At 41.9% G+C, this 13157-nt stretch overlaps 1 protein-coding gene across 1 annotated transcript in view; it reads right to left on the reverse strand.

Annotated features, from left to right (window-relative positions):
* The window catches only part of LOC104364471 (transmembrane 9 superfamily member 2), a 34127-nt gene extending 26868 nt beyond the window's left edge, over window positions 1-7259 (reverse strand). The window contains 6 exon segments of the mRNA XM_042807312.1: window positions 432-559; window positions 2833-2962; window positions 3176-3303; window positions 5014-5107; window positions 6435-6502; window positions 7044-7259. Coding sequence (XP_042663246.1) covers window positions 432-559; window positions 2833-2962; window positions 3176-3303; window positions 5014-5107; window positions 6435-6502; window positions 7044-7160 — 665 coding nt within the window. The 5' untranslated portion in view covers window positions 7161-7259.
* Between the last annotated feature and the right edge of the window lie 5898 nt (window positions 7260-13157).

A 13157-nucleotide genomic window follows, 5' to 3' on the forward strand; every position in this document is an offset into this window, starting at 1 on the left:
CATACAAAGTACATTTGGGATGCAATGAAGCAACAGTATGAGAGAAGACATGGGAAAATATCACACAGTTATAGGATGTTTCTCAGTGTATCTGAAAACATGTCTTTTAAAAGAAAGTAATACACGCCCAGATGCAAATCAATAAAAACATGAGAAAGCTTCTATTGTTTGTGTCAGCTTCTAAGAGTCTGCATAAGCAGTTTGCCCATCAGAAAGGACTTTAGGGAACATTTTAAAAGTAAAGTTAAATGACATTTAGAATCATGGAACTGCTCTTTGTTCCAGCCATGAACCAGTATACCGAAAGCGTTATCAGAAGTTGGAATTGCCAATTCCTCAGAACTTACTGACACCAAGTATCATTTCTAAGTTTGCAGCTACTGTTAGAGGACTCCATAGTACTAGAACTTGTTGCTTTAATGCACAATTACCTTTGTGGTCTCAGTCTCGCCATCACCAGTCTTGCACCAGGCCAGTTTTCATCCTTCCCACTATGGTACATGATTGTTATGTCAACGTGGTTGAAGAGGTAGAAAGTGTTCTTCTTGTTAAACTCCGACTACAAAATATCATGAAGAGATTGAGAAACTTCTCCAACAGGAGAGGGCGCAAGCAGTCAAGAACTTTAAAATGAGACTATTGTCCAACGCAGGAGCAAAAAAGAAGGAGAAAAACTTCAACATTCACATGTTTAATATACCTGTATAAAATATATATATTATATTGTAATATGTAAATATTAAAACAAACCAAAATAAAGTATCACAGCTGTGTTACTAGTAAAATTTAAATGTATTTGACACCATTTTTGTATTTACCACAAAGATCTGCCAAAACAAGTTCAAAGATATATTTATTCAAAGTAAAAATAATTCAGATTCACCATTTCTCCACCCCCCCACAGTGTTGTTGGGAGATACTCCAGCAACTGAAGCTTACAAACCAGATTTTTTCAAAAAACTACCTGATGCCTTCAGTAGCTATTCCACTTTGTCATCGCTGTCTTTTCAGAATTTGGAACTAAGATGAACTATATAAAGCTCAGATTACATCACAGTCAATTAAGTTGACTTAGATTTTCTTTTATCCTCAACATTGTCATTGTTTAAAAAACTAACTTTAATTTGAATTAGGGGACCGGGATGAGACTGCTAGTTGAGTTTTGAAGTAAAAAAAAAAAAAAAGAAAACAAAAATCCTTTATTTATTGTGTATATTAACCATTTTCCAATTGCCATACAACTTCTATCCCTTGCCATCTCCCAGTAAAATATGAAGGGGTCTTGCATTAAATTTATCTGGATTCCTCTTCTTTCACTATGACCAAGATTCCCATTGGGAGAAGACCAGAATCATGTCTGTGTTATACTGTAACCCCATCTTTAGGTACCTGTTTCCTCCATTTCCAAAGTAGCAGCTGAAGTGATAATATAGCTCACCAGCTACATCTATGCAAGGATGAACTGTAGTTGTGAATGATAACAACCCCTTTCCTGCCTTCATTTTTAAACAGATATTTATGTCTGTTGGAATAGGTATTTGGGTACACTACTAAAAGAGGATAGCATCCCCCAACTGAGCCCAGAGATTAGTCGTATCCATGGTGCTACATCCTTATTTGCCCATGTAACAATCACCCCTCTAGCACTGTGCCATGAAATATTCTCATCACAATTAGAGTTCAGACTAAACTGGACACTGGGTATGACAGCTATGCTGGCAGAGCATCCACACCGCAGGCAGCACACACAATTTGCACAGCACAAGCTCCCTAAACACTCGCTACGAAATTCAACCATTGATGCCTATGTATGAAGGCCTCCCTGTAAAAAAAACAACTTTTCATCCAAATTGCTGACTTTGCTACAACCGTTTCCTATGCACCAGATAGTTTCCAACACAGCATACACCAGTGCCAATTTAACGTAAAAACAACCTCACATACAAAGTAATGAAGTTGAACACCTAACTGGAACAGGTTATTCAATTCACAGGCCACTTTTAATAGTCTAGGGAGCCTGAGGAGTAACTGAGTTGGAAGGGGTCTGTAGGCAGAGTAAACTGAAAAAGCATGATAAATGCATCACTTCCAAGAAGCATCAGACCCGCTGAATACAAATAAACTGACTGCACTGCATACAAGCAGCAAGGCACGTGGCAGAGCAGAGTCACAGCAGACAGCTATCTCACCAAAAGGAGTGTGGTCCCCGACCCCAGGAGTGAGAAAACTCTGTCACTATTATGTGTAACTGTACTCGTTCACCATGGAACTCCCAGGATGACTGACACATTTCAAACTGTTGTCAGTGTAACTCTTTGCCTGTCACAGCTGTGTTTGTTATCTTCCAGCCATCTGGGAAAACCCTGACACATTTAACTTGTAAACTGTGCTAGACATAACTTTTGCAACTAGAACATGGTGCTCATTTCTAGGTCTTCACTAGAAAGCTCCTATCTGATATTGATAAAAGACGGTCTTGCACACAAATACAATACTGATAAAGAATGAATAGGACAAGGATACATAAACAAGGATAGATACACATGAAATTTCTGAACAAAGAGTCAATTTTCTAAGGCTTTTTTAACCAATACTGTCATTTTATAGCTTTATCTATATTGGTCAAAAGATCTGTATGAGCATTTTTTTTGGACAACTGTATCAGTCAGACACTGCATACAGAAGCAACATTCAGCTTTGTCAATGCCCACGTTCTGAACATTAACCATGTTTACAAGATGTGTCTGTCCTTTCTCAGGAAGAGAAAGCTTAAAAATAAAACTGTAAATGAAATTACATCTGCTATACTAACAAAAAAGTTCCACCACTTACATTTATAACACAAGCATCTTTAACTCTACCATCTGGTGTAACAAAACATCCTATTGGAAATCCTGGATTACAGTATTTTTGTCCATCTTCCACATCATAGCACCACGTTACAGGCATGTTATCGATAATCCTAGACAGAAATCATCAAAGAACACGTCCTCAGAAAGGGATGCACCTTAATTCACATTGACATTTAACATTCATGTAATGCAGAGTTCTCAGTAGTACCCACAAGACTCACAGTAGAGGACAATTATCGCATAGAAGGAAGAAAGCAACCACTTAGATAACAGTGTAAAAAAGCAGAAAAAAACCCGCAACCTCAAGACACATCTCAGCTTACCAGTGATGCTGATAATTCAGCTGCATTCCTTTCTTCAAAAAGGACAGTTTGCTTTTATCAGCACTATTTCCTGGGTCATACGATCTTGTACAAACCTTCTTGCATGTTTCTTGCTTTTTAAAGGTGAACTATTAAAAAAGCACACAAAAAGAGTAATTTCAGTTTTGCTTCAAAAATCTTTTAGAGTCTTTTTCTCAGGTAAAGCTGACTTTGTGATACTTCACTTCCTTGCTGTAAGTTTCTAAAGCCAGAATTTCCCATACAACAGCTTTAACCTAAATGTCAAGGTTTATGTTCAACCAGCACCAACAATCCCCTTTCACACTGCTAAAACTCTCTTCAGTAGCTCAGATAAACTACATCCAGATAAACTCTGAAGACTGAAATTTGAAAATTAGTAGAAAAGGTATTGCTTTTTACTTTTACCAGTTTATTTGGCAATTTCATCAACTGCTAAACCAGATTTTTAACTACACCCTTCTTGAATGTTTCATATTAATTTTAGCTGCGTTTTCCCACGAGGACTAAGTTACTAGACAAGGCTGCCAAAAATGCAACAAGTTGCACAGCTTCATGTGCAGACACCATCTAACAAATGCGTTCACATTTGTATATCAAATTCCTATTCTGACCCAATTAGGATTTACTTGTTAGTGAGCCAACATACTTTAAACGTGACTGAAAATTCTAACTTTATCAATGCCTAAGTGTTAACCAATAACAGCATTTTCTAATTTCTGTAGTGTGTAGCCATTTCAAACAAATAACTGTTATAATACTTAAATCTACTTAATAGGTATCCAGCCCAAATGACCCATCGTGCTATGTATTTAAAAGCTTCTTGTGGTCAGCAGTTGTAAGACTTAAAATTACATTAGTTCAGAGACAAAGAAAAAGATACTTCTGGAAGCAGTTTACACAAGGGAGGAGACATCATCTCCTATAATAGGACTCTAACAGTCCTATGAAAAGATGCAACTAGGTCCCTAATGACTGAGCAGCAGTAGACTCAGAAACTCTGCTGCCTCTTTTTCTCACAGGGTTATCTAGCAACCCTCACATGCAAACATAGCCCAGTTTTCAGTCTCACTAGCAAATCCCAGTCTGGAAACTGCACTTGAACTGTATACAGCTTTCAAGCATTAAGACCCATTGTTTGACCATATCTCCTTTACTGCTGATAATTTTCCCAAGTTGATTGTACAGCTTTCTAGAAATGCTACATTTGTTCATTGCTAATGCAGGGTGTGAGACAAAAAAATATTACATACCTAAACTACAAAATACTTCCATATATTTATTTGACAGAAGATTTCAAGTGGGTGCATCAACAATGAAAAATTTGGTTTTAGACAACATGTTAAGTGTATACAAGCAGGCAAAAGCTGGAAGTAAGCCCCAACTTGACCCCTTCCCACTCTAGAAGTTGCCCAACAGTACAACCAAGTATATGAAAGTTCCTGAACCACCAGTTTACAGCCTCCATTTTAAAAACTAATATTACATATTACATTTTAAAAACTAATGATTTCAGATCACCTAACACGTTATACACCTAGCTGCTAAAGAACTGCTTAAGATACAGTTTCTGGACTTCTCTACGACAGAAGAATAGGAAAGAAGAATGATTACTGGCTCAGCTTCCTCACTTTAGTTAGCCACTCTAAGATACCTTTGGGGTGGGAGGGGATTTTGTTTTTATTACATAAAGACTATAAAGCTTGTATTTAAAGAAGTAAATAATCAATCACCAAATCTTCAGCTATGACTATGGATTACAGCCATCAGAATGACAGCTATGAAATTTAAACAGGATCAACTTCAAGGGATAAAGCAACCTTATATGGAGATGATGCTATTCTCTCCCCAAAGAGCACTTGTCCAAGATTTTCTGATGGTCTTTTCTCTTCCATATCTTGACAGAAGTCAAAACTGAAACAAGTAGAAAGATATCACCTTTAATTTTTAATTGGCATATAACTGTAAATATCAGCCCTAAAACAATTTCTTATGCCCTTAACATGGCAGTTTTCATACTTATTTTGGTGGATCAGCCACTGTTAATAAAAACGATTGCCTTTGCAAAGAAGTTTGGCATATGTTATATAGAAATATTTCTATTTTGATATCAATTTCAACCAAAATATATCACCGCTGAAGTATCTTTAAGAAAATGCATGATGCTTAGTCCAAGCACCCTTTTCAAACAGCAATTTAAAGAAACAATAGAATGTTTCATATTAGGAAAAAAAGAGACTATGCTACGGACTGCCCATTTCTCTTGCAAAAAAGTTTCAGAAAAACAACTACAACCCTTTCTTAAAGGAATCTTTACAAACTGTATTTAACATGAAACATGTTCCAAAGGGAAGTGCTTTTAATATTAATATGCCGCACTGCCAAACACCATTCACCAATTCTTTCCAACTGCATGCAGCCTGAAACAGCTAAACAGGGGAGAAAGAATGTAACCGTTCTGGATCTTCGCTATTTAAACACGGGTAGCAGTAGGTTATGGGAAAAAAAAAAAAAATCATTTATTTTCAGTGACTAATTACTTTTCCTCAATAAGTGGCCTTAATTCAATGGCTTCCATAAAGTTTAATGCAAATAGAGACACTGTGGGCTTTTGGAGCCAGTCTCTGGTCTTGCTGCTACTGTTGCACTGCACAGGGTAAGACCTAGAAAACCTGCAAGTTTCTCTTTTCTGTATGCCCAACAGCAAGACTGCAAATCGTATTGTTTATCATTGCATTGTAGGCCTATAAATATCTGCAAAAGCAGGTAATAGTTTTCACAGACAAGAATCAAAATAAAAAAAACCAAGACTCAGATATAGACTTTTGATGGAAAAAGGACAAATATCAATGATTATTCTTCTTCCAATCTCTTTTGATTGCCAGGAACAAGGAACACAAAGCTCCCGTCTCCCTAAATTTGACTAACAGGAAGAACTTTCAAACATATCAAACAGTCGACACTAAATCTAGTACTCAACTCAAAAAAATACACCCATTAGAAACCCAGCAGCCTTGTTTTGAACAATAACAGAGGATGGTCAGGAGGCACAGGTGCGGCCTTCATGCTTTTCACCCTCTTGTACTTCATTCTTGATGCTGAGCACTGGATTTATTCTTCCACCCCTACACTGAAAATATTGCTTACAAGAAACACAGGTACTGTATCAGGAATTGCATCACTGCACTGAAAAAAATACAGGCTTTCCAAACGCTTCTGGAAGCTGTTGCAATGTACTTACGCATCATACTCATACGGCAGAACCGATTCAACCGAGTCCAGTCTGTTCACAAAGAGCTCGATTAGTGACTGAAACAGGGAAAAGCAGGAGAAAAAGTATGAAAACACAAACTTGCAAAAACAAATGTGCGGCGGACACTAAACGGATCGCTAGCTGGCAGGAGCTGTGACAAGTTTCGGAGCTCGCTATCCCGCGGCGGAGGGACCAGAGGCTTCCGACAGGCCCCGACGGGCTGGGCCACGCCGGGGCCGCCGACACGGAAGGCTGCAGCAAGGAACGAGGCACCGGCCAAGGGCCCTCCCGGCGCCGGCTGGAAAGTTCGGCGGGAAAAGGGGAGGTTTTCACCGTAAAAAAAAACCAAAAAAACAAAACCCAGCGGGTGCACCCAGGGAAAGAGAGCGGCGAATGGTTAGCTTCCCGGAGCAAAGGTTTCCGCCTGAAGAACGGTCGGGGCCCGCACGCAGCGGGACGGGGGATACCCGGCGGTGCTCCCCGCTCTCGCCGCGGAAACCCTTTTGCCGTTCGGCGAGGAGCGGGGACGGGGAGAAGCGGGGGGGGGTGTGGGTGTGGGGGACCGCCCGTGCCGGGCCCTTCCGTGAGGGCTCTCACCTTGCAGCCCTCGCTCTCCTCGCCCTCCTCGCAGAAGCTGACGGGCGCCAAGCCGGGCAGGTAGAAGGCGGCGCACAGAGGTGTCACCAACAAGAGTCCGGCCGCCAGCAGCCTCATCTTCCAGCCTGAAGGGGCAAAGGCACCATGAGCTGAGGCTGCAGCCCCGACCGCCCGGCCAGCGCCTTGCAGAGGCGGCCCCAGCCGAGGCGGAGAACGGTAGCGCTGGCGTCACGAGCGTTGGGGGCACGGCGCCTGCGCGGCCGGGGGGTGAGGCGCTGGGCGCCATCTTGAGGCAGGGCGGCGGATCTCCTCGCCGGGCCCGCTCCGGAGGCCGCGACGTTTGGGCGGGCTGTCCCCTCCCTCTCGCTGGGGAAGTGGATTCCCGTCTTGTCTTCCACCCTCACCTCAGTCTTTTTCCCTAAAGTCCTCCGTGGTGATGCGTAGAAACCTCTTTACAGGCTTTAGCCCCCCAGCACAGCAGCAAAAGACTTAAATTGGATTTTACCACCTCAGAAATTAGGGGTGGGAATCCAAGATTTTGTACTGTAATTTTTATCTGCAACTTTTGTGAGTTACATTTGATGATTTTTTTTTTTTTTTTTTTTTTTTTGATGTCTGGTTCAAAAGCTTGTGATGTTTGCAGCCAACAACAGCAGGATGTGTACCAGCTCATGGTGTCCTGTGGCTCCTTGTTACAACGCGGTCACTGAGGTGCCACCAAGATGACGCCAAGCTCCAGGTGCGCTTGCTCAGGTGGCGATGGCAGGAGCAGCACTCGCAGACAGCTGCAAAACCTGTCTGAGGAACAAGGTAAGTACAAGTGATGGCCTCAAGCTGAGTTCTGTGCTACCATGGCAAGGCAGATACTGCCGTCTGAGACATTGCGCTGAAGGCATTGCTGTCAGTACTGGGTAGACAACACCTCCATCTTCCTCTCTGTACTTCCCGTTTAGGCAAGCTGTAGCCACTCTGGTTTCCAACCTGTGACATTACATTTGCATTACCCCTGCAAAACCTCCATGTCCAACAGTTTTACCCAACTCATCACTCAGCAGTGAGTTGCCCTTACCATTGGACAGCACCAGGCAAAAAGAGAAAGAATAAAGGCAGCATAGTTATTGTTTATCTTGTATCTTTTCAGCTGAGCCTAGAAAATTTGAGTTATTTTGGGCAGCTCCAGCTGTCTTAGGGACCTGTGATTAACCTTGTATGGCTAAACTGAAAACGGTCACAATTAGACCCCAAATGGGTGATTTGGGAGAAGCACATTTGGGAGTTCCAGTTTAGAAATGGTTGACAAAGTTAGGGCCAGAAACAATTATTTTGTGCTGCTCTGACCCACTCTAGTCTGAGTTCTACAGAGGAAAACCACTGAATTTCTACAAATACCTATCAAATGACAGCTGCCTAGAAAATTGCTCTTTGCCATGAAAGTATTAAACCGATCTTTTCAGTTATTAGTTTTTTACTATATATCTAGAGGGAATTACATTCCCTTTTTTTATTCATTCTGCATGAGTGTCGTGGTTTGAACCCAGTCGGCAGCCAAACCCCACGCAGCCACTCACCCACCCTCCCCTGCCTGGGAGTGGGGGAGGAAGTTGGAGGGGTAAAGGAAGACATGCAGGTTGAGATAAAAACAGTTTAATAATGGTAATAAAATCAAACAGTAACAATAATAGAAAGTATAAACGGTCAATACACAATGCTATTGCTCACCACTCGCTGACTGATACCCAGCCAGTTCCCAGCTAGTGATCACCATCCTGGAAGCGAGAGGGAGTCCCCCCTTCCCGGTCACCCCTCCTCTATATACTGAGCATGACCTTACATGATATAGAATATTTTATTGGCCAATTTGGGTCCGGTGCTCCGGCCGTGCTCCCTCCCCGCTTCCTGTGCACTTGCACATGGGCAGGACACTGGGAGTTGGAGAGTCCTTGAAATCTCAGCAACTGAAACCATCAGTGTGTTATCAGCATTCTTCTCATACCAAATCCCATACTGAATCCAAAACGCAGTGCTATTCTAGCTATGAAGAAGAAACATGAACTCTATTCCAGCCCAAACCAGGACAATGAGTCTTATCAGATTATTTACGTATTCATTAGTTCTTATTCCCCAGCTCTCCTGAACCCTTTATCCAATTTAAACCCAAAGTATAATGAACTTGGTAAAAGGCCAATATGTTTGATGCAAATATGCAGCATGGTACAAGGGAGATCCAAAGTACTGCCCTCTGTATCAACAAATTTATAGTGTAAATTCAACTACATTGTTAAACATCATAGGATTCCTTCAAGAGAGTGACATTTGAGGTGAAAGCTACCACAAAAAATCATAAAATATTACCCTCATGGGATGTTGTCCACCTCTCCCATCTAGTGGGCTTGTTTTTATGGTTATCAATGAAAAGACACAAAGTTTATATGTATGTGGGTTTGTAAATAACATACCTAATTGCAAGTATATCTATGCTAGTTAGGTAGCAATTGTCTTCTGTGTAAAGGCTGGTGAAGTTTTTCTGGTCTCTGTTTGCCCAGTTATCCCATCTAAGTCTGTTTCCTACTCTGCAGGAGCCAGTATTAGGACCACTTACTACTATCTTAATTTCCTATCAGAAAATTTGACTTTGAGTGACATTTGCAAAAGAAACTCTCATGGCTTTTCAGCCTTGAACTTCCTACTGAATGAAACATAAGAGGGATTAGTTTCCATTCAGATGGCAGTTTGTTTTCTGAAGATTTCTGTAGTTTTTCCACAAAAATTTAAACTTACAAAAAATAAAAAAAAAAAAAAGAGGGGGAAGAATTAGAAAAATTATAGATCCTCTAGGAAAAAGATCTGTCTCACTAAACTTGGAGCAAGACCATACATAAACTAGTAGAATACAGTAAAACACTGTTCCAGTTTGCAGTGCAGATGGAACTAAGTTTTTGCTGAGAAGCCTGATGAAACTATCTTTTAGGATGAAGGATAGAAGATCCTAACACAATCACAGCAGTTATGTTCAAATGCTGTTTCAAATGTAATTATATTCATACTAATCCCATCTAGCTACATGTACAGTACGTGTTAATAAAAACGAAGCCTGGAATTACCCATGAAATATTTTACTCTTTTAATCAGAGGAGAAAAAAGATACTTTAGTTTGCATTTGCTTATCTTTCCAGTTACTTGGGAGGTGATCAGCAAATACACTACCGTAGATCATAGATGCATGCAGAGACTTCACACAGATGGAGACTATTTTTAGCATGTTTCTTACAGGGCTAACAATTCGCTTTAGTGTTCACTATCCATTCCAGGGAGCATCTGAGGTTTAAATTCTTCTGTACTGACACTAGAATTTGAACCTTTTTTCATATGATAATTGGATGAGTATCTAGCTATGCCATTCTTCAGTGACTGCATTGTTATCACATGCAGTGCCCTCCCACTTCCTTACAGAAGGTCATCTTTCCCTTTTCCCATGCACAGTAACAGCATCCAGAAACTCTTAGCATCTATGCGGGAAAGACGATCATCTTTAAGTATGTACTACAGTCTAGAGAAGTTTCAGAGCTACCTTCTTTTGTATTCTCAGCAGATCTATGAGGCAGTCTAAAGCAATGTTGCCTTCTGCTTTCCCTAACACAAAGAGTAGTTGAGTATCAGTATGTGAACAGAGGAGACTGAAAAGCTGAAGATAAAAGTACAGAGTCTCATGTTCTCTTATCAGGATGCAACAATTATGCAGCTCCACAACTGTAAGGCACTGGGCAGTACCAGTAGAGTCTATAGACTCTGCGGCACCTCTCAGAAATAAAGGTCTGTAGAATACCACAAGGGAGAACAGAAGTCACAGAGGAGTTGAGCAATGTCCATCCCATGTGTTAAGAAAGTGGATAAAGTAATAGGCTGGTGGACCGTATTCTTTGTCTCCTATGACTCTTACAAGACAACACAGCCTAGGAAACGACACTGTTTCTGACAGCTTCAACCTCACACATCCCCTCCTACCCCTCCATGCAGCTGGTACAAATAATAGTGTGGGAAGGAGTCAGAAGTGCAGTAAGGTACAGGTGCAAAAGGCAGCATTTTTTTTCTTGTAGAGACTTCTCAGCGAAGGTGTGCTATGGTTCCTGTAAGGAAAGAGATTAATGGTATGTACAAGGAAGAGACTGTATGGGTACCAGGCACCGCTGCCTACTACACAGCACAGATACCCCCTGAAAAGCCCTAAGAAAAACCACCTGGTGACCTGCCACAGGTAACGCAGGTGCAGTACAGGACTATGGAGTGGCTCTGGAGACCAGCTCCTCAGACCTGACAGGCACCCCTCAGCACTGCAGAACCCCAGGAAGGCACAGGGACCAGCGGTTGGCATCCTGATATCAAACCTGGGATCAGGGGATTCACTTCAGGTTCCAAGTCCTCTGGTTAATTCTAGTGGGATTTCAGCATGGGAACCAAGTGTATTGAATAATTGACCTGTGATACATCTTGGCATTGTTCTCTTACGGCACGAGGATGAGTCAGGAGATATATGAAATCCTGAAACATTCAAGGAGCCTGCAAGTCCTTAGCTTTTGCATCTTGTAGAAACCAATTCTAAGGGTCCTTCTTCAAGGAATAGGAATAGGTATTATCTACAGGTCCTGGCTGCCAGTTTTCAGTGACCAAATTCACCGTGCTTCTGGAATTTTTATAAAAGGTGATGAATGGAGACAGAGACTTGAAAAATAGCTGTCCTGTTTAAAAACCACACAGAATACATGATCAGTCAGATTCCATTTTGGTTTTGTCACTTAGTTTTTAAGAAGGTAACAGAAAAATCTGTTTTTGTTTTTAAATTAAAAGACTGAGTGGTGATTAGACTGGGTGACTCTAATAGACCTTGTTGACAGATTAGTACCGGTTTAGATATCTACAGATTCAAATTATGAAAACTTAGCCAATTTTTGTATGCACAGACTTCCTCCTAACTTTCCAGCTATTGAGTTTAGCCAGCAAAAGAAAATAGCCACAGTTGAATTTCCGGGTATAATTAAAAAGTAGTTGAACAAGTGCACCACTTAGTGCTCTTGTTGGAAAATGGGTGAAGAAAAAAAAATTGTTTAGGGTAGTATAAGAACAACTAGTCGAACACCTGCAACATGTTGTTGGTTGCACAGAGGTCCCTGAGCTAGACAAGCATGATAAACACCTCCTGGGGAATGGGTAAATGGAGAGACTCCGTGTGTAAATTGGGAGAGTCCCAATCAGAAGCCCTTGTCCTTGAAGATTAAGGCCCTCTGAAAAATAATGAACTAGCTGAAGCTAGACAGGAGATAAGAAAGTGCAGACATAAACTGAAGAAAGGCCAATTCCAAAGTATTGACAAAGTTCAGGAAAGGCTTCTCTCCAAAGACCACCAGAGACTGCTAGAGATAACCAACAACCCCCATGGGAGCCCCTGAGAGACCTAAACCACACGTGTAATGATTATGTAAATAAGATCATAAGTTTTAGGAAATTTGATGAATACGTATGTAACAGTGATATAAGCTTTGGCTATTGTAATGTACGGTGGGCATGTTAGGTGGGATGACCCCCTCATGTCCCCGGCTGAATAAAGTAATGCCTGCTCGTTAATGCTGCACCCAGCGTTAAGGAGTTTTCATTCCCGATTTCGGTGACACTACCAACAACATATTTCATTTTAAACCACGCTTCTCTCAGTTTACTGTAAGTCTCCAACGAAGGGATATCGACATGCACATGGATTAATTAAACTAAAAATGCCTTTCAGACCGTTTTAGCTGAACGGGAGTAACCTCGCGCACAGACACATCCCCAAAATTAAACTGACCCTATCGCGAGTGACTTTGCTTCCAAAGGAGCGATGCAACCGCTCCTTCGGGCATCCCGCTCAGAAGCGGGGCGAGGAGGACCCGGCAGACAAAAGCGGGAAGCCGGTTTCCCAGCCGGGAGGATCAAGCCGCGGTCAACCGATTGCGGCTCCCGGCCCACCCCCCACCCCACCCGTGTCCATGGCGGGCCGGGGTGCCCCGGGCGGAGCCGTCCCGGCGGTGGCGGCCCCGAGGGACCCCGGCGGCGGGGTGTGGGTGGGGGCTGCGGCCTCCCCGCGCC

Source organism: Tyto alba, unplaced genomic scaffold, assembly GCF_018691265.1.
Source record: "Tyto alba isolate M040663 unplaced genomic scaffold, T.alba_DEE_v4.0 Super-Scaffold_5, whole genome shotgun sequence".
In the NCBI taxonomy this organism is placed as follows: Eukaryota; Metazoa; Chordata; class Aves; order Strigiformes; family Tytonidae; genus Tyto; species Tyto alba.